The 23,451-nt window shown below is 39.2% G+C and overlaps 11 protein-coding genes across 11 annotated transcripts; 5 read left to right on the plus strand and 6 right to left on the minus strand. All coding sequences in view use genetic code 12, as the record gives it.

Moving 5' to 3' along the window:
- Window positions 1-72: 72 nt before the first annotated feature.
- CANMA_004411 (uncharacterized protein) lies at window positions 73-1,305 on the plus strand (the record flags this gene model as incomplete). Its single annotated transcript, XM_051816685.1, has 1 exon — window positions 73-1,305. One exon carries the CDS (start codon window positions 73-75, stop codon window positions 1,303-1,305), a length of 1,233 nt encoding a protein of 410 aa, XP_051669984.1.
- Window positions 1,306-1,313: 8 nt separating this feature from the next.
- CANMA_004412 (uncharacterized protein) lies at window positions 1,314-2,696 on the minus strand (the record flags this gene model as incomplete). Its single annotated transcript, XM_051816686.1, has 1 exon — window positions 1,314-2,696. The coding sequence occupies one exon, from the start codon at window positions 2,694-2,696 to the stop codon at window positions 1,314-1,316; it is 1,383 nt and encodes a 460-aa protein (XP_051669985.1).
- A 1,560-nt stretch (window positions 2,697-4,256) lies between these two features.
- On the minus strand, window positions 4,257-5,222 carry CANMA_004413 (uncharacterized protein; the record flags this gene model as incomplete). The annotated part of the gene is made up of 1 exon (XM_051816688.1): window positions 4,257-5,222. The coding sequence occupies one exon, from the start codon at window positions 5,220-5,222 to the stop codon at window positions 4,257-4,259; it is 966 nt and encodes a 321-aa protein (XP_051669986.1).
- Window positions 5,223-7,176: 1,954 nt separating this feature from the next.
- Window positions 7,177-8,742, minus strand: CANMA_004414 (uncharacterized protein; the record flags this gene model as incomplete). The annotated part of the gene is made up of 3 exons (XM_051816689.1): window positions 7,177-7,561; window positions 7,687-8,491; window positions 8,715-8,742. The coding sequence occupies 3 exons, from the start codon at window positions 8,740-8,742 to the stop codon at window positions 7,177-7,179; spliced, it is 1,218 nt and encodes a 405-aa protein (XP_051669987.1).
- Window positions 8,743-13,014: 4,272 nt separating this feature from the next.
- CANMA_004415 (uncharacterized protein) lies at window positions 13,015-14,259 on the plus strand (the record flags this gene model as incomplete). Its single annotated transcript, XM_051816690.1, has 1 exon — window positions 13,015-14,259. One exon carries the CDS (start codon window positions 13,015-13,017, stop codon window positions 14,257-14,259), a length of 1,245 nt encoding a protein of 414 aa, XP_051669988.1.
- A 320-nt stretch (window positions 14,260-14,579) lies between these two features.
- On the plus strand, window positions 14,580-16,301 carry HIT1 (Hit1p; the record flags this gene model as incomplete). Its single annotated transcript, XM_051816691.1, has 2 exons — window positions 14,580-15,548; window positions 15,894-16,301. 2 exons carry the CDS (start codon window positions 14,580-14,582, stop codon window positions 16,299-16,301), a joined length of 1,377 nt encoding a protein of 458 aa, XP_051669989.1.
- Window positions 16,302-16,319: 18 nt separating this feature from the next.
- On the minus strand, window positions 16,320-17,288 carry CGR1 (Cgr1p; the record flags this gene model as incomplete). The annotated part of the gene is made up of 1 exon (XM_051816692.1): window positions 16,320-17,288. The coding sequence occupies one exon, from the start codon at window positions 17,286-17,288 to the stop codon at window positions 16,320-16,322; it is 969 nt and encodes a 322-aa protein (XP_051669990.1).
- A 316-nt stretch (window positions 17,289-17,604) lies between these two features.
- Window positions 17,605-18,648, minus strand: CANMA_004418 (cell proliferation protein; the record flags this gene model as incomplete). The annotated part of the gene is made up of 1 exon (XM_051816693.1): window positions 17,605-18,648. The coding sequence occupies one exon, from the start codon at window positions 18,646-18,648 to the stop codon at window positions 17,605-17,607; it is 1,044 nt and encodes a 347-aa protein (XP_051669991.1).
- Window positions 18,649-18,781: 133 nt separating this feature from the next.
- Window positions 18,782-20,383, plus strand: CANMA_004419 (chaperonin-containing T-complex subunit; the record flags this gene model as incomplete). Its single annotated transcript, XM_051816694.1, has 1 exon — window positions 18,782-20,383. One exon carries the CDS (start codon window positions 18,782-18,784, stop codon window positions 20,381-20,383), a length of 1,602 nt encoding a protein of 533 aa, XP_051669992.1.
- Window positions 20,384-20,394: 11 nt separating this feature from the next.
- SAS10 (rRNA-processing protein) lies at window positions 20,395-22,032 on the minus strand (the record flags this gene model as incomplete). The annotated part of the gene is made up of 1 exon (XM_051816695.1): window positions 20,395-22,032. One exon carries the CDS (start codon window positions 22,030-22,032, stop codon window positions 20,395-20,397), a length of 1,638 nt encoding a protein of 545 aa, XP_051669993.1.
- Window positions 22,033-22,149: 117 nt separating this feature from the next.
- On the plus strand, window positions 22,150-23,367 carry RPC53 (DNA-directed RNA polymerase III subunit; the record flags this gene model as incomplete). The annotated part of the gene is made up of 1 exon (XM_051816696.1): window positions 22,150-23,367. One exon carries the CDS (start codon window positions 22,150-22,152, stop codon window positions 23,365-23,367), a length of 1,218 nt encoding a protein of 405 aa, XP_051669994.1.
- Window positions 23,368-23,451: the final 84 nt, after the last annotated feature.

The following is a 23,451-nucleotide window of genomic DNA, read 5'->3' on the forward strand; positions in this document are numbered from 1 at the left end:
TGGGGCTAGAGTGATTATGAAAACAAAACAAAAAAAAAAAATAAAAAATAAACAAAAGTGATTACAACAATCATGAGTGTGTTGCCTGTTCAAACCATTGAGGAGTTTGATCCATCTGTTCCGGTAGTCTTGCCCCACGATAAGGTGTACTCCATTCAAGTGGGGTACAAGTTGTTTCGCCTAAGTGGATTATCCCTCTCATCTGACTCACCATCATACTTTACCAAATTCTTTGGCGATAAAGACAATGAAGAAAAAGTGTTGTTTTTTGACCGGAGTCCGCATATTTTTGAAAAGATCTATAATCACTTACAGGGATACTCGATAAACATTACTAATGACTATGAATATATGCACCTTTGGAGTGATGCATTTTACTTTGGGTTGCGCAAGTTGCAAAAATTGATGACGGAGCAGGACATTTTTGCCAGCATAGGTGACCAAAGCTTCAAGATTCCAAAAGCATTGTTGCAGAATGAAGGAAACTGCCCCAATTACTTTACCATGAATTCGGAGAGATTATTTTTTGACAATGTTGCAGTGATTGAAAGGAATAATATGTTACGGCCGCCACCGCAAAGACCACCGATTGTTGCTGGACGCTCGCCAAAGCTATTTTCCGATCTATTGGAGTATCTACGGGGTAACTCAATGATCATAAAGAGTGAAGAGCATCGACAATTGTTGCAAAAAGAGGCAAGGTACTATCGGTTTCTCGAGTTGGAACAACGCATGGTCAATCACAAGGTTGTCAATGACGCTATAATTATCAATTTGATGGATCTAAGTAAAAAAGGAATGACCAATATCTCACCGGCTAATAGGCTAACAGAATGCCCTATGAAGTACTCGCGTCCCTACATTGACGAACCATTACGGGATTTAGTTTTCCAAGTTGATAATCTTCAAAATGTACGACAGGTTGAATTATTTCTCAATAAACGGACGGGACTTCCTACTGTTAAATTTGAAGGAAAGTTTTACACCAAAATAACGCAAGTTTTTAAAGATTTTTCCGAAGGCTTGATCCAAGAGGACCATTCAATAACATTTTTGGTCGGGTTGGTAAACCTGCATACTATAATAAATGGAAAGGAAATGATGCCCGGGTGGGTTGACGATTTGTTGCAAGCTGTGGATAAAGAGTCTACAAAGAAGCGCAAACTCAACGTTCAAGGAGATGTAATCAAGATTTACCTCAAGCGGTCAATGTGGAGGCTCATGATGAGAGGCAACTTGGCAAGATTAGAAGCAGTCAGTCTCGACGGGCTGACTACTCCACTACAGCGTATAGACTTTATATGAAGATTCTATTACATTCTCTTGAAATTGGCTCCGCCATACATATACCGCGAAACAAAACTAACACAAGCACCAATAAATGCACAACAGGTCAAGAAGTAAACCAAATGATCAAAACTAGCATGTGTGCCATTGGTTATGGCACTTCCAATGGGCAAACCAATTAAATCACCAAACGACAATACAAAGAAAGCTGTACCCAAGCCCTTTCCAACATCGGCGGTCTTGACAATGGAAGCCACCAAACTTGCTGAAAGACTAAGCACCGATCCACTGGAAAACCCAAAGCAACCAGAAAATACATACAATGCAGTCAAATGATGGCCAAAGGGAACCCAAATAACACAGAATATAAGCAACGAAAAACAATTTATCAAGCAAAAAGTGTTGAACCGGCCCAACCACTTGTCAGCTAAAATACTCGGCACGATACGTCCAGGTATACTGAATGCATTGAAAACCACCACCAACAAATACGCATCCCCATCGGCAAAGCCTCTGTTTGTAGCATAAAGAGGTAACTCAACCATGGAAATCAAAAACGCCAACCCATTGAATAGCAAACCAGTTACAATGACACCAAACAATGGATTCTTGTAGACAATCTTGAAATCGATCGAGTTGAGCACCTCTTTCAACACTCCAGCATCCCCAACCTCACTAAATTCCTCCTTTCTGTCCGTTACCATCAACCAGCCCACAGCCAAAAGAAAAAGGGACAAAAAAGCACCCACTCGTATGGACCAGCCAAACCCGATTTTAGGAAATAGTGATCTGAAAAGCAAGGGAAATATTACTCCGCCTAGTCCTCCTCCACTATAGGCAATTCCCAATGCAATTGCTCTTTTAGTGCAGTACCAATGACTAATGACCCCGATGAAAGGTCCAAATGTAAATGCAGCTCCCATTCCAGCAAGAAACCCATACGCCAAAATGAAATGCCACACTTTATGGCAGAAACTAGTAGCAAGAAGCCCTAAGAACATCACTATTCCACCACACATCACTGGTATCTTGCATCCATACTTATCAAACACTGGACCCGACACCAACAAGCCCCCAAAGGCGAAAAAGTTGTACAATGAGAATATCCAACTAACAGCTGTCTGAGGTTCATCTTGCAAGCTGTTCTGCGACACATATGACTGTATAACCCCGGCAGCATTAACAAACCCAAGGGCACCTGTTAGTCCTAAAAAGGATCCAATCACCGTCATTACTGCCTTTGTGTGGAACCCCGATGGGAAATTCGCTGGGTCGTCAAGCAAATGTAACCCATTACTTGTAGTTGACTTTGCCGATTCGCTTGAAATCACGGGCGTTGGGATGGTTTCAAATTCATTCGGTTCAATCGTAGTAATGACTTTCTCTTCATCCTGTTGACTCTTTGACATAGTGCGATACCCTGTTGAAGGAGGTTTGAAAGGATTTGGGTTAAAATTTTTGAAAACCAGATTCTTTTTTATAATCCTCTTTTTTTTTTTGTTTTTAAGATGCGCTTTCAGAGGAAAAAAAGAAACGAAAGCGATTTACAAATTCCGCTCTTGAACGGCACCAAGCGGATTTGCTTGAGACACGCTAGTGGGTGTGTGGTTGAGGTTGAAGTTTAGAATGGTGGGTGTCTAGTTTAGACTATGTCAAATTGAAAAATAGTCGTTTCTGTTCTCATATGCTGCTACGCTAACCCGCACGAGCGGAATTGAGTTGCCGTTGCAGTTGCCGGTTGTCAAAAAAATTTTTAATAATCTTTTTTGTGTCACTTGTAAATGCGAAAGAGAGGGATTTCATTTGTATTATTTTTCTTTTAGTGCGGCGTGGGAGAATTGTTTGTGGGAGGTCACTATGTGCTATGTTTTCAATAGTTGGAGTAATACTGCACTCTGAACTGTTGGATGCTCTTTTAATTAGGGTTTTCTTCCTTGGATTTCAGCCTCTTCCATTGGAAAGAGTTGGACAGTTGCGAAAAGAAAAGATAAAGAAAAAGCGTTGTAACGTTGCATTAAGAGAGAGAAAAAGCGATTCGAGAACGATCCGAGAACGATTCGAGATATTTTGGTCCTCTTCAATTAGGTAGGATATTCTCTACTCAAAGAAGTAGGACGTCTTTTCTGACTTTGGCAATACTTTATTTTTGAATGATATAAATATTGCAAAGAAACGGGGAGAATGGGAAGGAGTGGGTAAAATACTTATCACTAAGGTTCTTACCATTACAATATTTTTACCTTCTCGGGAGACCCAATTAGATGGTTTAGCCTTTGCACTTTTTTGGTGTGTGGAAGTTGCTTTTTGAGGAAACACATAAAGTTGACAACTTTTGAGTTCAATTGGAGAAGGCTGCTGGTTTATGAGTTTGTATCAGGTCTTTTGATTTCCTCAATTCCTTCAGATATATATATATATATATAGCTATATATGTGCTTACAAAGTTAAATGAATGAAGTTATATCAATCGTTGTAACTAAAGGGAACCAATTTTGTAGATTTGTCATACACTCTTCTTTTTCCATGTCAATTGTGTAATAAGTTTTCATTTACATGCCTGAAGGGTGTATGATAATATTACCCCTTAATTATTTTGGAAGAGGGAAACACATAGATAGTCAATAGTATTAAAATAGCTACAGGAAGATGACTTCGTCTAATCTCTTGGATATTGTGCGTTTTATGGAAAATGTCATATTTATTCGCAGCAAAACTAACATCTCATTGTCTAGGCTTAAAAATTACGTCAGTACGGAAGTGCATCGACGAGGCACCTGATTTAGACATTACAGAATAAAATCAGTAAACAGGCTCCCATTTTACTAGAGTACTTAAAAAAGTACAATAACTAACTAGTAACAGAACGGTCATTAGGTGAACACAGTCTAGAGAAGTAGTAACTTACAAATAGGTTAATATAACTAAAAACAAATACAATTTATTGAAATACAAACTTATATAAAGAGATTTTAGTGAGTTTCTACTGGAGGATACTGTTGCTGCGCCAAATGTTGATTTTGCATAATTGGAGAGTTGACAAATGTTGGTTGGTCTCCTATATCAGCCGATGAATGTCTTCCGTGATTCTGTAAATCTTGTTCCCATTTAGATCCATCTTGTTGTTTCTCGTAGTCATATTGATTTGTTTGATACAAATTTGGATGTTTTGATCTGTATTTCCTAACCGCACTTGGAATCATGTCAATGCTCCACAATATCAATAACAACCCGTACCAAAAGCAAATGGCCCACTCAAATCTTGCTGAGCGCAGATCATTGCCCACATTCATGTAATAACCAAAACAGGCAGCAAGGACAATTGCAACAGCCAACCACAATATTTTAGTCATAAAACTGAAGAAATATAGGTTGCTCGTCCGTGATTTCCCAAAGATGACAGTATCGTGAACCGGGTCCAAGAGGCTTGAATTTGTACCAAAAACAAAGCTGATTCCAAAATCGCAACAGCATGCAAAGAAAACAAATGCGATAAAGACCCCGACCATAGCCAAGTGAACGTGGTGGAAGTTCTTGGTATTGAAAATTGACACGAAAAGGATTCCCAATTGGCCAATTATAGACAATATGATACTAGCAATAGCTAACCTTGGCTGGTGGTAGGAGACGTAAGGCTGAATTCTGTTTGTCTTTCTTAAAAACATTCCTGCAATCAAAGTACCCACGAAGAAGATAGCTTGGAACCCAGCACATGAAATAAACAATGGTTGTAAGTTCGTGGCACCAATATCGGACAAGTACACTGGGTCTTGGTATTCACCATTCATGAAGGAATAGATTGGTCTTCCTTGGGCACCCCAACAAGCAAGCATGGCGATCAACATGCCCCACCAAACGACTAGAGCGACAATTGGGATCAAGTAGTAGTGGATGACTTGGAATCTGACTATGGGCTTTTTAGCGGTACGTTCGGCCATTTTGAATGAGCTTCCGTGGTTTGTTGGACTTTGGTCAGGTTTGTGAGTTTTCGAAGGATTCAAGTTGCCACTTGAAATGTAATCCCAGAAGAACTTTCTTGTATATATAATGAAAAGAGTGATTTGAATGATTACTTTTGACGCTTTTCTCTTTTGATGTATTTTTTTAGTTTCATTTTGTTGCATATGACACAAAATCGCCAAAGAAGAGCAAACAAAGTTTGCAATATCGCTTGAAATGACGTTGTTTTCTAGCTAAGGTCTATTGTGGGAGCAATACTCAGCTCTAGATATTTACGCCATTGGAAATGGTTTGCAAAACTCTCTACTCTTTCTTACAACAGTTAATTTGGTTGCAATGTGCTAAAGACACCAATTGCAACGTATTTTGGTAGTTGTGGCAGTGCTGCATAAAGAGAACAGAACCCTTTAGAGAGGGAAAAAAAGGGTTAGGTTTGAAAAGTCACGCGAGTGAGTCTGAACATCACCAGGCTATAGTCGAGCCGTGATCGGTTTAAGGTATACAAGAACACTCTGGCTGTTTTTATATTTCGTGTTCTTGAGTTATAAGCCAGGTAGTCTTTTGGCATGATAAGACAAGGCTCAGTGCGGATTTAACCAGCCATCAGATGAAATAAAACAAAAAAAAAAAACGAAAAGAAAAAAACATTGCCGCGTCTCGGATGTAAAAAATTGGTCCGTAAACAAACCGAAATTTTGTTTTCCGACGAGGTTTGGCCTTACACTTGGCACATCAGCCGAACCTCGACTCCAATTGAAAGGGAATATGTGATCCAACTTAAAGCAAGATAAATTTTAATGTAAGAAAGATGTAACTCTTTTGATGAGCTAGTGATAAGGGGGCGTACTATTGATACAATTGATTAACACTCGAAGAATCCTCTTGATCAGAAATGTTTTCAACAATTTTGATGCAAAAATCTGGCAACAAAAGTCATATTTTCTAAATCGATACAAAACAAAAGCAATTTCAGATAATATATTAGTAGGGCCAACCAAAGTGGTGGGTGCTAAACATGAAAACTTTTTATAGAATGTACAATAAATTTGCTTACACCTAAACAAACACCACCGTTTGTACGGTACAACACCTATTGTAATTGAAATTGAGAAGAACTAAGAATCTACAACACCAATGTTAACATGACTCTGATGGCAGTATTTGCAATCTTCTTTTCTACAGACCAACCTAGCTACTTTGAAAGCGTGTCCATGATTCTAGCGTGTCGCTTTGATTTAAAACAAAGTTCTGTCATAATCGATCTCCATTCCTTTTATGATACTCCCAGACGACGCGTTTGTAGCTCATTCTTCAGTTCTCAGCAATGGGGGGGGGGGGGGGTGAAGATAGTTTCTAGGTATGTCATTATCATCAACCCACAAAAATTTTGTACTCTTTGGTAGATTCGAAACTAAATTGAAAATTTGGTCTGCAACTAGGACGTTATATGAATCTTTCAATTCATAAAAGTTGCTGTATGAAGTTCGTTTATTGTGATCTAGGCACTCCATAGAGATCTTTGGTAATCGAGTGCCAAACAAATTAACACATTTGAGTTTAGTGAAACCGCCAGGGAAGGACAATTGAACCTCTTCTATCTGATCGTCCGAGAGATCGAACACTTCAAGCGAGTTTGTGTGAAAATCAACAACTGCCTGTGGGATTGTATTGTCCATTATCAGCAAACTACAAAGGTTTATCAATCGACTAAGCTGCGAAGCGACTTCTGAAAGCCAAGTCAGGTCTAACCGAGTCTCTTCAAATGACTGTGGCAACCCCATGTTAAAGGGAAATAGCTTTTGATTACTAATGTGCAAGTATTTTAGATTGGAATGTGGGTCGAAACTCATTCTCTCAGTAAAGAGATTAGACACCATTCGCACTTATCAATACGCGTCCAAATTGATAACTAGATGATGCGTCGCAATATTCTCAACTTAAATTCTGTAGACTTTCGGGTAGCTTGCAACGTGACAAATCAACATCGCCTAGGAATAACGTCTCAATCTTGAGTTTTTGATCAATCGTATTCTTCTCGAAATCAACATCCTCTATGTAATTTCCACTGATTTTAACCTTTCTTGGTGCTGGTGGAAAGCTTACATTCCTTATTTCTTGCAACTTATTCCAACTCAAATCCAAACTCACCAAGTTCTTTGGAAAAGGAACTCCCTCGACTGATCTTATTGCATTTTGAGACAAGTCCAGCTCTTCAAGCGAATCAGGAAAGGTAAAGTTGCTAATGTCATTTACCTCAAGATTAGCCAATTTGAGACACTTTAAACACTTGAGTCTCGATACACCCATAACTGCATCGCTCAATGCTCATCACAGCTATCCAAATATTCCAATCGTGGTGGAAGATCTACTAATATATTACTCAAATCTATGTGTCCACTACAGTGTCAACTTTGTCAAAGGGCCATTGTTAGCGACTGATACAATTCCCCATTATCACGGAAAAACCGTGTAAGCAGTTCTGACAGGTATATTTCTAATGCCAGCTTGAATTTTTTTTCTCTTGCAACTTGATTGAGCAACATAGTAAACCTATTTGCAAAATCTCTAGAATATTTGACACTTGGGGTGTTAGAACTTGTCATAAATTGAAGAACTTCAAGTTCGACTTCTTCAAAGTTTCCAAAATTAATAGATACATGAGTGAGAGACAGGAAGTTGAATCCTTTCTTCAACAGTGGTGCCCTATCCAGATAGCAACTAGAAACATAATCAAATCTTTTCAATGATTGTGGTAAGTCAAGAATGTGTTTGCCATGTTCAAAATCATAATCATGCTCAAAGCTAAGTTCTCTTAGCCTCTGACAATTTGAAAATGACCCCTTGACCTTGATACTCCTAAGCTTCAAAACTTCTGCACTAGTGAAGAATTTCAAATTTATTTCTCCAAGGCAATGCAGCAGAAACGGGTGTGCGTGTATAGAGAAGCCCGCATCTCTATCTTCCAAGTGGTTAGCGAGCCCCAGAAACTCTGGTACGTCCATAGATAAAGAACGACACCATGAAAGGTCCAAAAACAAATGTAGCTTTACCGTCTTGCTAGGCTCTAAAACAGTGAATACATCCTTAAGGTCAACAAGATCAGTTGGAAACTCTACGATTGATTTGAGTATAGTCTCCACATTGATACACTCATCCACAAAACAATCATCAAATATTTGAAACTCATTTAAGCTCGGGAAATCGGCCTCGTAGTCGTTATTTGATTTGTCGCAATTAGCCAATCTGTCTAGCTTCGTGTCTCAGTTGTCGCATTTATGGCTCGACTTTCTTGCTATAACGATACTAATAGCTTGCGTCAAATTGCTGTTCTGGTGTAAAAATGAGTGCTCCAAAAGAAGAGGCATAAGATTTTCAACACCTGGAATGAAAATGATCTTTTGTAATATACCCCGAGGATAAAAATCTAAGACTGAGTCCTCATTTCTCATAGTTTGACAAATTTTGGTCACATGAACCGGGCTTAGAAGGTAGCTTCATTCTATTAAAACGAATAAGTCTTGATCCTTTTGATGTGGGATTTTTTGGGTTTAAATTCCGCACGTCGTGGTGTAATGTCTCGAAAACTTAGGCGACATTGTTAGTTCGTCATTCAGTAAGTGTCTCTATATGTCACATCTGCAAAGCCTACATGTTTTTGTTGAAGTGGCCCGGGTAAAATAGGGGTAGATGGCACCGTTGCAGATGGGATAACGACGGATTCAATAGTAAACTCAGGCTCATCAGGGGTTGACGGTATTCCCTTCTAAATCAGCAATCATATAAGCTGATTATTTAATTGCTTCCCTATTCACTACTTTTAAAAATCCCCACAAGGATGAAACTTGTCGGCTTGCTGAAAAATAGAACACCCTCTGAGGCTCGTTAGGCGGGGATACTTGCATAGAGGCTATGGTTCTTAAGTTGCAAAAAATTCTACATCTAGAACAAGTTACCGATTTGTTATTCTTTCAGACAGAAAGGCCGACGGAAATCTAGTTCCTCCTTGTCAACGGTATAATGTTGGGTAAAATTGTGATGCAAAGCAAAAGGGATCCTCTCACCTACATCGTCAACAAGGGCCAGCTTGTTTACTTTACAAGGTAAATTCCAAACCGGATCCAGTTTGTGGTGCTGGAGTAACGCTTGTGGAAAGTTCTGCATAGAACAAAAGAAAACCACTCTCCTTTAAATAAAGGTGATACGTCACCCGGAATGGGAGGCGGAGGAGTAAATAACCTTTTCTTATGTAAAGGCATCTCTATCGAAACAGAACTAGGTAGCACAATCAGACACTGTGGTGGGTAGTGTATTAATGCACAGAAAAAGTTGTAACTTTCCTGAAATAACACAAAAACGTATTCTCTTTGTTTAATCTCCTTTCGCTACCGATGATAACAGTTGCACGATGAACAAAGGTAGACATTGCAGTGCATTGAAGCCAAGTTACACCCCCTTTCCGTTTACTTTTCACCTCTAACCAAATGCCAGCACGCCTGGGTCCCCCGAGTTGCTCTCCTCACCCTGGCATAGACAGTTTATCGATTACACAATGAAAATAAAAAGTTCATAACGCATGGCTTTGGGACGCATATTTGCATTTTGCAAACTTTGTGTAATATTACATTTCTGGCCCAATTTCTTTTTTTAATGTTTGTTAACTGCAAAAGTTAACACGTAGTATGAAATGAAAGGTAAGGGATCTAATTGTTACGCCGCCCGACACAATTTGGGAAACAGGAGCTAGACAGGTGGTTAGCAAACAATATTACTGGATACAATACTTACAAGAGGTATGAACAGAGTAGTGTATTAGCAGTTGGAATTGTGTGCTGGTCTAACCAGAATTCTCAATCGCTGGCATTTTTGTGAAACTCTTTTCCATTCTTGTTACAGTGTTTTGTTGTTACACCCACAGCAAATGCTATTTTAATATACAGTTTTGCCTAGGCAATTCTTGTCAAAAGACTGTTTTGTTATCAAATACAATTGTTCTATGGTTAGTAGTGCGAACGTATTCAAAAATACATATACAACAAGAGATTTACAATTTTACAAATCCGCTTGCTTTTGTAACCGTATTGAGTTGTGTGTGTATAGGTTGTACGATCTGAGTATCAAACCAAATTTGATGACGTTTCATTTAGCCTTCGGTTGCCCTTTCAAGTAATGGCATTCAAGCACCGTTTTCACGAAGTATAGACACTTTCAAGCTGAGACATCCCCAACTTGTAGACGACGACATAGCTCTTCTGGACTGATTATAGGGTATCGGGGCAAAAGGTGGATTTTAAAACCCGTAAATGTAGCTCTAAAAAAATTAAAAAGGGGAATCACTAAGTAAAATTTGATGACCTTTGAAGAAAGCACAAACAAAATGGATGAGGGTGAAATTCATCACACAAAGATGAAAGATTATTCCTTCGCTATTATTATCTTTCTGTTTTGTTTGGTTTCAAAATGATTTATTCACCCGCTGATAATGAAAAAGAAAAATGAGAGAGGCATTGGTACTAGTATTGGTGTTTTGTATTGTTTTTTAGTGTCGCAACTGCAAAGTCACACCTTTAAATAAATAGTTTTCTTCTTGTTTTTTTATTTTTTTATTTTTTTATTTTAGACTTGCATCTCGAATCGATTGTTCTACCAATTTACGTTTGCTATGAAATTTTCTTGCACTTTTCCTTTTATTTGATGTCACATCTACATACAGTGTTATTGGGCAGCATTTGCCTGGAGCTTTCCTATCCTCGGGATTGAGTAGACTGTGACCGTTTTTGCAGTATGGGTTTAGGAATCCTTGTCTTACAGTCCCTTCTTTTCAAGAGCCACCTCTAGCCATCCACTAACCAGATTATTTGTGTCTGTCTGTCTTTCTGTCTGTCGTCTAAGAAAGAAAGAGAAAAATGCTCACCTATATTACGTAAGATATTACCAAAGCCAATTTAAAAAATTGGATTTTTGAAAAAGGTAGAGTGCTTTGTGTAACTTAATTTGCGTCACTGACGATGCAAGAACAATTAATATACTGACACACAAAATGCAAGACACACACACAGGAAATTGATGACGAAGACATAAAAGAAGAACAATAAAAGACTAAAAAGACCAAAACACTAAAAGATTAAAAAGCTAATAAGCTGAAACAAAAGCCAAAAACAAAAAAAAGAATGAGAGAGGTGTTGGATGGAATGTAAATCCTTTTTCTAGCAAAAGGACCAAAGCAGTGTAGCACCAACGTTTGTCTCCGCCAAAGATTAACATGCTCAACACAATATCTTCTGTTGTGTTTTTCCCTATTGTTAAAAGGTGGAAGAGCTTGCTAAAATACGTGTATGCGATGTCGTGTCGTGTGGAGTGGAGTGGAGTGGAGTGGAGTGCTCGGGAAGGGTAAATCAAAAAGAACGGGCTATTTGTTGTTACACTAACCGTTCCTGCAAAATCTTTAAGCCTTAATTTTTTTTTCTTTTTCTTTTTTCTTGAAATTAATTTTCTACTTCTTCCCGCTTTAAGTTACCAGAGGGAAATGTAATAATGCGTTTCACCGATGACAATAGAAACTGTAGAGAGAAAAAGAAAGAGAAATAAATTCCGAGATGAAAGTCTTGGTGTGTGAAATCGCAGAAACAACACAAAAAGGAGAAAGGAAGGGAAAAAAGTAAAGGGTGGAGCTGCGAAGAGAGGATCACAAGCATTAGAGACAGAGTACGAATAACTCTTTATTTTTAGTAGCTAAGGGGGTGGGAAGAAGATTCGAAGGATCATCTTTTCGAAAGTGTTGTGTTTCGGCGCTTATTCTCCTTTGGTAAAGAGAATATTGCAGAATGACTAATAATTTATACCTTCTCCGTAACATCAACAAGAACATAAATTATTTTTTTTTTCTCCGTCTCTATGTCTGTTTCTGTATGTCTGTCTGTCTATTGTTAAACTTTGTTTGGTTCTGTTGGTCTTTTATTTTGGTGCATTTAATTTTTAATTTTTAATTTTTTTTTTTTCACCTTCTTGCATTATTACTATTATTTATTATTGTTACTTGTCTAAGTAACACTCTCTCCTTTTTCTTTTTTTTAATTTCTTGTTGGCCGATGGCTGTTGTTGCTTTCTTATTGTTATGGGTCAACTATAACTCTGTAACTGTTTCAAAAGGTTTTTTTTTTTTTTTATTTCCTTTTGTTTTGTTTGTTTGTATTGTTTTATTATACACCGCTGTTACAACTGCCACTACTACTGCACAGTGTGGTTGTTGCTTAGAGAGAAGTTTCTCTTTATGGCTGAGCATGGAGAGAAAGATACCAAGAATTAGAACTAGAGGAAGTAGTTTCCCCTAACGCCACTGTGCGTAACATGTGTTCTGTGTGGTTATAAAACTCTAAACCTTACGCACTCAAATTGTCTGTTAATATAATAAAAGTAAGCAAATACTTCTTAAATTTCTGATACGATACAATATAACAAAACCATAAAATGCTTGATGATACATTGTACATTGGCAAATGGCGTACACAAAAAATTTATTCAGCGTCTAACTAAATACATTTTTTTTAATTATATTGTTAATTTATCTGCAACAAGTGTTAAAAATAAGTATACCGCACCACAAAGACAAATTACACCAAAGAAGATTTGGGCGAAAAATGGGTTTCTCTTTAGACTGCAAAAACAGAAACCCAATGCAGGTAAAAAAAATGTATATATACGCATCGTAATCCTTACTCTATAACACCTTGAATCAAAATGTACTCACCACTATCTGCCCACCACTAGAGAAATATGACAAAGAATACTGAATCCTATACTGAAGGATATATAAAATTAGCATGGACGATACTATCATCAAGTCAGGATTCATCCCCTGCCATCTTGACCAAACTATATCACCACTTTCAAACTAAATATGGCACTTTTCTTGCTGATTTAATCACTAATTCCCAATTATCATCAACAAACTTGATCATTTCATTATACTACTTATACAAACACTACCATCAAAACACGATACTATACACCAAATTGGAAAAGGCGCAGCAGTATCCTCAAACATCCACTGATGATACTGGTATTGATTCAATGCACATATACACAATTATCACATCACTCATACTATCGAATAAATCGTTTGATGATCAATCGTACACGTTAAAGACATGGTGGATCATTATCAATAATACTTGCAAAAACTGCAAATTTGGATCAACTGTTGATGTTGACTTGAAGTTACTCAATACGATGGAATCTTTCTTTTTAAGTTCACTTGATTTCAAATTGTCGTTTACTGGTATGAGTAGTGATGGCACATTTTGGTCTTTGTTTAACCAAGGTGTTGTTGCCAATATTGACGATGTCACGATATCCATGTTTAAATCATTGGCTGGTACTAGTGTTGAAGAAGAGGAAGCAGTAGCAGCCTCACTCTTGATCACTCCAATCAAGACACAATCATTCCAATCACAAGTGATGACACAACCACCACCACCATTGATCAGTATCAATTCGATCACACCACCACCACAATTAACTACATCGTCATGCTCGCCACTTGTCAATAATGCCACTACGTTTTCATCACCTTTGAATTATCCATTGACACCAAGCACACCATTGGACTATTGCTGTAAAAGGAGAAAGGTGGCCCCCGTGTTACCATCACAACCACCTCAACAGCAGCAACAGCAACAACAACAACAGTACTTGCAATCATCTTTTGCACAACCACAATACATTGCGCCACCACCACCACAATGGACATCATCGTTTGACAACATCACTCCATTGTCAATGGCACCATTACCACAGCCTTATCACGTACAGTACACACAAACAGCACCCAACTTGCCACCAGCTCCATTTCAATATGATTACAACACCACTTATCAACAAGGTTACCCTTCTACAAAGTATCAACTTCCAAATGTAGGTTACGCCTTGCCACAACAACCCCTACCACCATACAAGCCAGTTTACAATTCATCGTTGATGAACCCATACACTAATCAACAATACTGTTCATACTGGTAGAGAATTACGAGATAACGCATGAGAAACGCACGAGCACAAAAAAGGACATGGACTCACACTTTTTATTTTACTGGGTCTTTAATTTATTTATTTATTTCTACTGGACAAATGAGGGTTTATATGGTTTTTCACTTTTGGGATTTTAGGATATGTATATAGAAACGGACTTAAATATTTCATTCATAATAGCGTAGCAGTTAACTCTTCTTTTTTGTGGGCTGGGTTTATCAAAAGTGGTAAATTCTGTCTCTGGGAGCCAAGAATATTTCACGCGTGTTTGCTTTTTCAAAGCTTTTACCCAACTGCTTTCCAAATACTAAATGGACAAACATGTATTGTCAGTTCCATATAGATCTCAGTTGGCAACACCTGAATTATCACCAAGCACAGAGGGATGTATTGTCCCGCTAATAGACCAAGTCAATGATTCTCCAATTGAAGTTTGTTATGCTGATTTAGTTATTCAACTACGGGATAAAGTTTCACAATTACAAACTACAGTGGAGACGCTTGGCCAGAGAATCATTCATCTTGAAAGGGGAAATGCTCTAACTCTACCGGACTCGCAGCGGGTCAGCTTGGTTAGAAACTACCCAGAAGAGTCAAGATTGTCAGACGAAATAGGCGATATGCAAATGAGACATCAAGTGGCACTGCTGCCCCAACTTAACACACATGTCCTCAATCCACCTCAATCACCAGTTAAACAACCAAAGAAGATATTAGAACGAATAAGGTACTTTGAGGTACTCAATCAAACCCAACAGGCATTAAACAACAAACATCAATTCAAGAGCGCCCATTTAAAACTGTATCATTCATCGACAACGCCAACCACATACAACGCGCAAGCACCTAAGAAAGTAGTGGCAAAATTGACCACCAAAGAGACAGTTGTCCGTGATGTCAGTCCTAAGAATGCACATCCAGCTAAAGAGGATAGACTAGAAAAGTTAGAACTTGCAGTTGAGGCATTGAAGCATAGCTTGTCCCAGTTGAATCTAGGGGAATGTAACATAGACGCAGAACCACAACAAGAACCAGTGCTTCGTGTTAGAGTCAATCGAGTCCAACCAATGGAAGAGCCCAACATCAATGGCTCACAGGCCGATCACGCAAATCAGCCAGTAGAGGACAAATCGAATTGTAAATTCTACTCCAAAGATTCGGTTGGTGCTGTTCTCAAAATGTCAATCACGAGTAACTCACACATAGGTAAAACATCCATAAACCAGGTGGACCAAATCCAACCATTTCGTCCACAAAGGGGAGTTACACGACAAAGAACGGTACGCTGTAAATGCAGCACACGGGTAAAACAGAAACAGAAGAGACCGGTTAAAAGACACAGTACATATAACGCCTGCGTCGCGTCAACCCAGCCTCTTCATGAACGAGATCAATCTTTTAAATCTTCACTTTGCATCTTGCTTGCACTTGCCATTGCAATAATACTGGCAGTGGTACTACTGCTCTAATACCACTCCCGCTATTAACAGGGGTATATAACTTTCTAGCTCATTATTGCACTCTCCTTCCACCCAATACACAAAATAAAAGTCTTTCGCGCAATTTGAGAAATTGCATCTCAAGGCATCACTACGACAACATCCTTCCCCCAGATGCTTTGTCAGATATGTACCACAAATGAAAGCAAATACAAGTGTCCTACTTGTAAGGTACCCTATTGTTCATTAGCATGTTACAAATCAGAAAGTCACAAACACGATGAGGTTACCACTAGTAAGCCCCCATCGATACCGCTTCCATCATCAGTGCAACAAATTGGCGAACCAGGAAGCAAATTCGACAAGCTACTCCAAGATGATAAACTCCAATATCTACTAAAACAACCTGCTTTGCAATTCCATCTTCTTTCGATTCTCACGATACTACAGGATGGATTCATCAATAATCTCAATCAAGAACAAAAATTAGAAGTCATGAATCTCAAATTGAACGATTTACGAAAAGGCGGTGTCGAACAAAATGAACTAGTGGAGGAGTTTGTACAGCGAGTGTTGGAGCTAGAAGAAGAATAATAATCTATTGTACTTTATCTACACTTTACCACCCCAAACGTTTTTCCTTTGACCCTTGAGATCGACTTTCAATTTAAACAAGAACCCACCAAGATCACCAAACATATCATCCGCATCAATCTTGACACTGAAATCATCAAGTTTCAAGTGTCCAGTCGTGATAAATAAATCATCGTCATCAGCACCACCGATAGTGACACAAGTGCATCTTTTGGCCGCAACTGGAATCTTTTCCACCAATTCTCCCTTTTCATTAACATGTAATATTGTTGACGTTGAAAAGACAGCTGCGTATATATGTCCATTCACAGTTCGCACCAATCCATCCGGTTCTGGATCATTTTCATTTGGGTAAAAGTGTTTAGTTTCAATAAATGGCGTCTTGTTGCTCAATTTGTTTGTTTTTGGATCATAGTCGAACTTGTAAATGGTGTAATTTAGTGAATCAGTCCAAAACACCTCGATTCCATTGTCATTGAAAGCCATACCGTTGGAGATGTTAGTGTTTTCCAACATCACATCAACTTTCAAATCAGGAGTAATACGCAACAACTTACCCTCTGGTTGTACTCCCTCCTTAGCACTAATGGGGAAATCCGTCATCACTCCGATCCAAAGGTTACCCCAAGGGTCTATAATCCCATCGTTTGATCTCAATCTCGTTGTCTCTGACTCTGTAAATGGGTATTTGAAAAAGTACTCCAACGTGCCGTTACTAAAATCACCCAACGCCAACCCCGACTTGGCAGCAACTAATACAACATTTTCCTTCTTGGTAAGCGCAATGAATCCAACAGATTCTTTGGGGTCGGACCATTTCAAAACTTCGTGCTTGTTGAGATCATCCAACAGTAGACGATGCACCTCACCTTGGATTATATCAACCCATAGCAATTTATTGTTGCGGTAGTCATAAGTAACACCCTCGGTCAATCGGCCACGATAACTTTGGGGGAAAATGTTTCTCTCAGTAGCAATTAATGACATAGTATAGAAGTGTTAGCTAAAAGGTGGTAATAGTAGGTGGGGTATAGTATGTGTAAGCAATAGTTGATGTTTGTTGGATTGCGCTGGAAAAAAAAACAAAATCTAATTTTCGGAGTTGCAAATTTAGAGACATTCAATTCCAGAATATACATAATCCTAAAGAGTCTTTTGTTCTACCTATTATGATTTACAAGGGTCAATAGAGAAGATACTTTGTAATCTGGAGCAGCCGGGTCACTAAGTACAATATAGGAAGGGGCATCCCCTGTAGTTTTGCTCTCATCTATACAGCAATTGCTACAATCTTTTATCCCTATCAGCTCGACTCCTCATCCTTTTCAGAAATTCCCTCTTTTGCTTGCAATTTGTCCCACTCTCTAGCCAAATTGATCAATGCTTCAGTATCATTTGCTGCACCAACAACATCAATCGGTACTTGACTTTCACTGTGCTGCTTCTTGGCAAAAGCCCCAAGATTCGTCTCATTGATTAACCGGAAGTCGTAATCATCGTCAGCCTCAGGGTGCCTTATCAACAACTCGTTCCAGGTAAACAATAATGAATCAGATTTTCGCTGAAATGGATTAACATCAACAATGCAAACCTTATTAAATGGTCTTGGCACATAAACATCGAGGATGAATTTACCCAAGCCAAGCTTTGTAAATTTCGGAGTCACCTCATCATAAACAAACAGGCTTATCCTCAGATTCAACTCAGACTCTAAATCCTTTAAAAAGTCGTAATAATTCAAGTCACGTTGCGATATCCCCAAAATCTTCCCCTCGTTAACAAACACCCTGAATTCCAAAGCAGGGTTGATATCCACCCACTTTTTCAACACCAATTCATACGACACTTTGACTTCCTTTGCGTTGCCCACTTCCAGAAACGGATACAACAAATCATCAATGATATGGTCGGACGATTTCAAAAGTAGGTATATATCGTTAGCTTCAATGCTTCGAATTGTGTTTCCTGGCATCAACCAGCTAGCATCTTTCGGCGTAGACCAGTTTAGCTTGGGAATCACCTTGCCACCCAACTCTCCCACGTACTTGTTAATTTGATCATGCAAATCTATAAACTTCAAATGCACAGGCTCAGACTCATCCACATCATCTTCCTCCCAGTCACTATACTCATTATCACTAGTTTGTTGTAACGTATTTTGACTTGTTGCTAGTTTTATCCCATCACTTAACAAGTAGTCAATGAAACTAGGCGGGAGTGGATTGATTACTCTATACGGGTACAAGTTGTCATTGAATAGCCCACACCAGTTGGAAAAAGAGCATTTTAGAATCTCATCCACAGTGACATTGGTGTTTTCAAAAGTTGTATACGCTTCCTCGCCCATGTTGAACGCCCTCACTCGCTTTTTCTCTATCGCGTCGATGGAATCAATTCGAACCAAATTGAAGAAAAAACAAAAAGAAAAAAAAAATCTTCATAATACATCACTTTAATCATCATCACCACCACCACCGACAATGACTTCCGTAGCTAGGGCCCAGCAAGCGCCATCTAATGCTACATTCAAAGATAAGGAAAAGCCTCAAGAAGTGCGTAGGGCCAACATTTTGGCAGCAAGAGCGGTATCTGATGCAATTAGAACTTCATTGGGTCCAAAAGGAATGGACAAGATGATCAGAACTGGCAAAGGTGAAATCATCATTTCCAATGATGGAGCCACAATCTTGAAACATATGGCAGTCTTGCATCCCGCCGCCAAAATGCTTGTCGACGTGAGTCACGCACAAGATGTGGAGGCAGGTGATGGAACGACAACAGTTGCCATTTTAACCGGTGCATTATTAGGAGCTGCAGAAAGGCTATTGAACAAAGGCATACATCCTACATTGATTGCCGAATCGTTTCAAAGGGCCGCTCAACGCAGTGTTGAAATACTTTTGGACATGTCTTCCAAGATCAAGTTGGAGGATAGAGAGTTGTTGATCAAGGCAGCCTCAACCTCATTAAGTTCGAAAATTGTGTCACAACACTCACTGTTGTTGGCTCCTTTGGCAGTGGATTCAGTCTTGAAAGTCATCAATAATGAAAAGAACAACGTTGATTTGAACGACATTCGTTTGGTGAAGAAATTGGGAGGCACAATTGATGACACCGAATTGATCAATGGAGTCGTATTGACGCAAAATGTCGTGAAAAGTGCCGGAGGACCCACCAGGATAGAGAAAGCCAAGATTGGTTTAATTCAGTTTCAATTGTCACCACCAAAGCCAGATATGGAAAACAACGTTGTAGTTAATGACTACAGACAAATGGATAAAATTTTGAAGGAGGAAAGAGCATACTTGTTGAACATATGTAAAAAGATTAAAAAAGCCAAGTGTAACGTGTTATTGATACAAAAGTCTATACTTAGGGATGCCGTCAATGACTTGGCCTTACACTTTTTATCAAAGTTAAACATCTTAGTTATCAAGGACATTGAAAGAGATGAAGTTGAATTTTTGTCCAAGGCCGTTGGTTGTAAACCTATTGCCGATGTGGATAACTTCACCGAAGATAGGTTAGGCTCAGCTGACTTGGTTGAAGAAATCGAAAGCTCGAGTTCTAAAGTTGTCCAAATTACTGGCATCACGTCGAAAAACACGCAGCCTACTGTCTCTATTGTTGTCAGAGGGGCCAACAATTTGGTGGTTGATGAAGCAGAGAGATCTCTACACGATGCATTGTGTGTTATTAGGTGCTTGGTTAAAGAAAAAGCGTTAATAGCCGGAGGTGGTGCTCCTGAAATCGAAGTGTCAAGACAGTTGATGAAGGAGTCGAATAAATTATTCGGAGTCGAACAATTCGTTTACCAAGAATTTGCTCTTGCGTTGGAGGTGATACCCACGACATTAGCCGAGAACGCTGGTTTGAATCCTATAAATGTTGTCACTGATTTGAGAAATAGACACGAAAATGGAGAAAAGAACGCTGGAATCTCGGTAAGGAGATCAGGTGCTTCAAACACATTTGACGAACACGTTTTGCAGCCAGTCTTGGTCAGTACAAGCGCTATTGTTTTAGCATCAGAGTGTGTAAAATCTATTTTAAGAATTGATGATATTCAATTCAGTCGTTAAATACATACAACCTATACAAGTTTGACAGATCTGGATAATCCCTTCTTTATACCAGTCTTTTCACCTTCATAAGGACCCTTACTCTTTTCACTATCGTAGACTTGCCTGACAGATTTAAGTTTCTTTTTGGCAGTCTCGTATTGTTTTCTCTTTTTAACTCTCGAGTTTCTGTACTCCTTCTTGCGATGAGGCGTGAGACCCTTATTTTTGAGGATCTGGTAGTTGATGGCTCTTTTACCGTCTTGCCCGACTTCTTCTTGTAGTTCAGCCAATTTACCTTCCTTGGCAGCCTTGGCAGCTGCAGCGTGAGCTAGTTTTCTATTTGCTGATTTCAATTCCTTATTTTGTTTGAGAGCATCATAATAGTCATTGTCATCTTCATCCCATGCATCATCGTCATCCTCGTTATTATCATCAGCAATATCCTTCTTCTCAAGTCCCCTCTTTCTTGCCTCTTCAATCAACTTTTGCTGCCTTTCATACAATCTCTCCTTGTATGGCACATCCATGTCACCAGAGTTATACTTTTCCCTCTGCGCAGCTGCTTTATCAATCTTGGCTGTATAGAATCGCAACGTCTTTCTACGACGCGTCTTGTCCTCCATGTCGACATCATCAATACTGGCTTCGGTAAAGTCATCACCGGTTGGTCGAGGTGCCTGCCTGATGGCTCTCTTCTTGTGAATATCGATATTGACACGATTGCTGTCCTCAGGGATATCCTCCACTTGTTCAACCTCTTCAAAAGATTGACTATCATCCTGTTCCTCTTTCGCATCAACAAACTCTTCTTCATCGTAATCACTGGAGCTTACCTCATGTGTTATTTCCTCAGTATCTTCCTTGATTTCAATTGGGAGTTCATTTGCCTGCCTCCACACTTCTCTCGAGCTCAATATGGACTCCATTACAGGATGTTCCTTCATAGACACAAATCCTTCTCCGCTACGAAGGTTGTCAACAAATATAGCCATATACGACGCAATCGATGCCAAGTATCCCGATAAAGCGCCTACTTTTATCTTTGTACATAAATTCTGGTCTAGTTGATTCAATTCATATAGTTTTGGCTGTAACTCCTCCAACTCTCTCATCAACGGTATAAATTCGGGAAATGACTGTTTAAGCAATTTTAATTGTTCAGCCTCATCGAGTGATTCGAGTTTAGCAGATGTATCAAGCACAACCTGGGAAACGTTACTATCTTTAGTATCAAAAGTGTCAGCTTTCTTTTTCCAGTCCTCTAATATCTCATCGTCAACATAATCATCCATCTCCAAGTCTTGTAGATGTTTCTTCTGCTGTCTTAATGCTTCCTCTGTCATTTGCTTCGAGTCTTCATCATCACTGGCATCATCACCTCCATAATAATTCTGTCTGCCACCCCATCCTTTTTCTTCGTTAGTCTCATCTTCTTCGTCTTTGTTGTCATCTTCATCCTCTTCCTCCTCCTCCTCCTCTTCATCTTCATCATCCTCTTCCTCATCCGATCTCATCACCTCCTCTTGTGAGTTTTCATCTTCAGATTCTCTACTTTGACCATATTCTCCTGCCTCATCTAGTAAAATCTTTGATCTATTCGCATCAAACGCATCAACCTCATCCAAGTCTGAATGGTCCTCCATTGTTTTCTTTGTTTGTCTTGCCATCAGTGTCTGCTTGGTTTAAAGTTGCAAATCAATGCTCATCTTAATTTTCTATTTTTTTTTATTTTTTTTATTTGTTTTCTCTTACCCTTTTGCTCCCAACCAGTAACTGTCCATAACATGTCCAACCGGTTAGAGTCCTTGAATTCGAAAAAGCCAACCAATTCTCCAACTCCAAAGCCTGGTCTAAAGTTCAAACCCAAGGTGGTGCAAAGAAAGTCAAAGGAGGAAAGAGCCAAGGTTGCACCACAAGTTAAACAAGAACCCCAGCGAAATGTATCGACAAGAGGTGGCCGTGGCGGAAGCGCTAGAGGAAGAGGCCGAGGTGGTCGTAATAACTATGCAGGAACCCACTTAGTCACATCAGGTCCTCTATCTGCTGGTTCTGTTTCCATTGGAAACCTGAGTGGATCCAAACTAGGGCTAACAGCGGATTTGGTCTACAACAGTAATGGCGAGAGCCAGACAACGCCTGATTTTATCAGTAACTTGAAGATGAAAGGGAGTAGGGCATCTACCCCTGGTGGAGACTCCGATGGGGAGGACGATCCTACAAAAATAAATATGACTGAAGAGTATAGGTTTGAGGATGATGCAACAGAATTATTCCCGTTTAGGCCCTTTAGAGACGATGGTATCAGACGAGAAGACGTTGTGAATGAGGAGCATCCGATTGAGGTTAAAACTGAAACTATTGATTCAATAGAGAACACACCTGCAGTGGTATCGTTAACTGAAAGCCGAGAAGCGACCGTAAAAAGTGAAGCCATCGACGACAAGATAGAACTGATCAAGGAGAGTAAAGCCAAGCTTGAAAGTAAAATTACCCAGAGTGATCTGATAGCGACTGACGAGGCAAGCAAATTAATCACCGACCATGAGCAAGTTTTGGACATCCTAGCCGGCAGCTTCAAAGGCTTGTCAACAAGAGAAAAGGATGACGATCAGTACATCATTTTCCAATTACCACAGCATCTACCTAAATACACACGTGAACAGAGCAAGGTGAAACAAGAGCCCGGAACCGATGATCAAGATGAAGAAGGAGTCACTAGGTCACTGCTAGGAACCAATACATCAACATTGCGCGGCGAAATCGGAAAGATCAACATTCACCAATCAGGAAAGATATCTATTGACCTTGGGAATGGGATTAGGTTAAACGTAACGAAAGGTGTGTCTACTGACTTTTTACAGGAATTGACTCTATTGGATGTTAATCAATCAGGAGAGGAGGACCTTGAAATGGTGGATGAAGAGGGTAGAGGCATATTGGGGAAGCTCGTACGATTGGGAGCGGTATCAGAGAAGATCATAGCAACGCCATGTATTGAATAAAGATGTGTAGACAAATTTCAATACATGATTTAATTTTTTTACCACATGATTTGGTTGTAAAAAAAATAGAACTAAACAGCACAA

This window comes from Candida margitis (assembly GCF_024628925.1).
Source record: "Candida margitis strain CBS 14175 chromosome Unknown scaffold37, whole genome shotgun sequence".
NCBI classification, from domain to species: Eukaryota; Fungi; Ascomycota; class Pichiomycetes; order Serinales; family Debaryomycetaceae; genus Lodderomyces; species Lodderomyces margitis.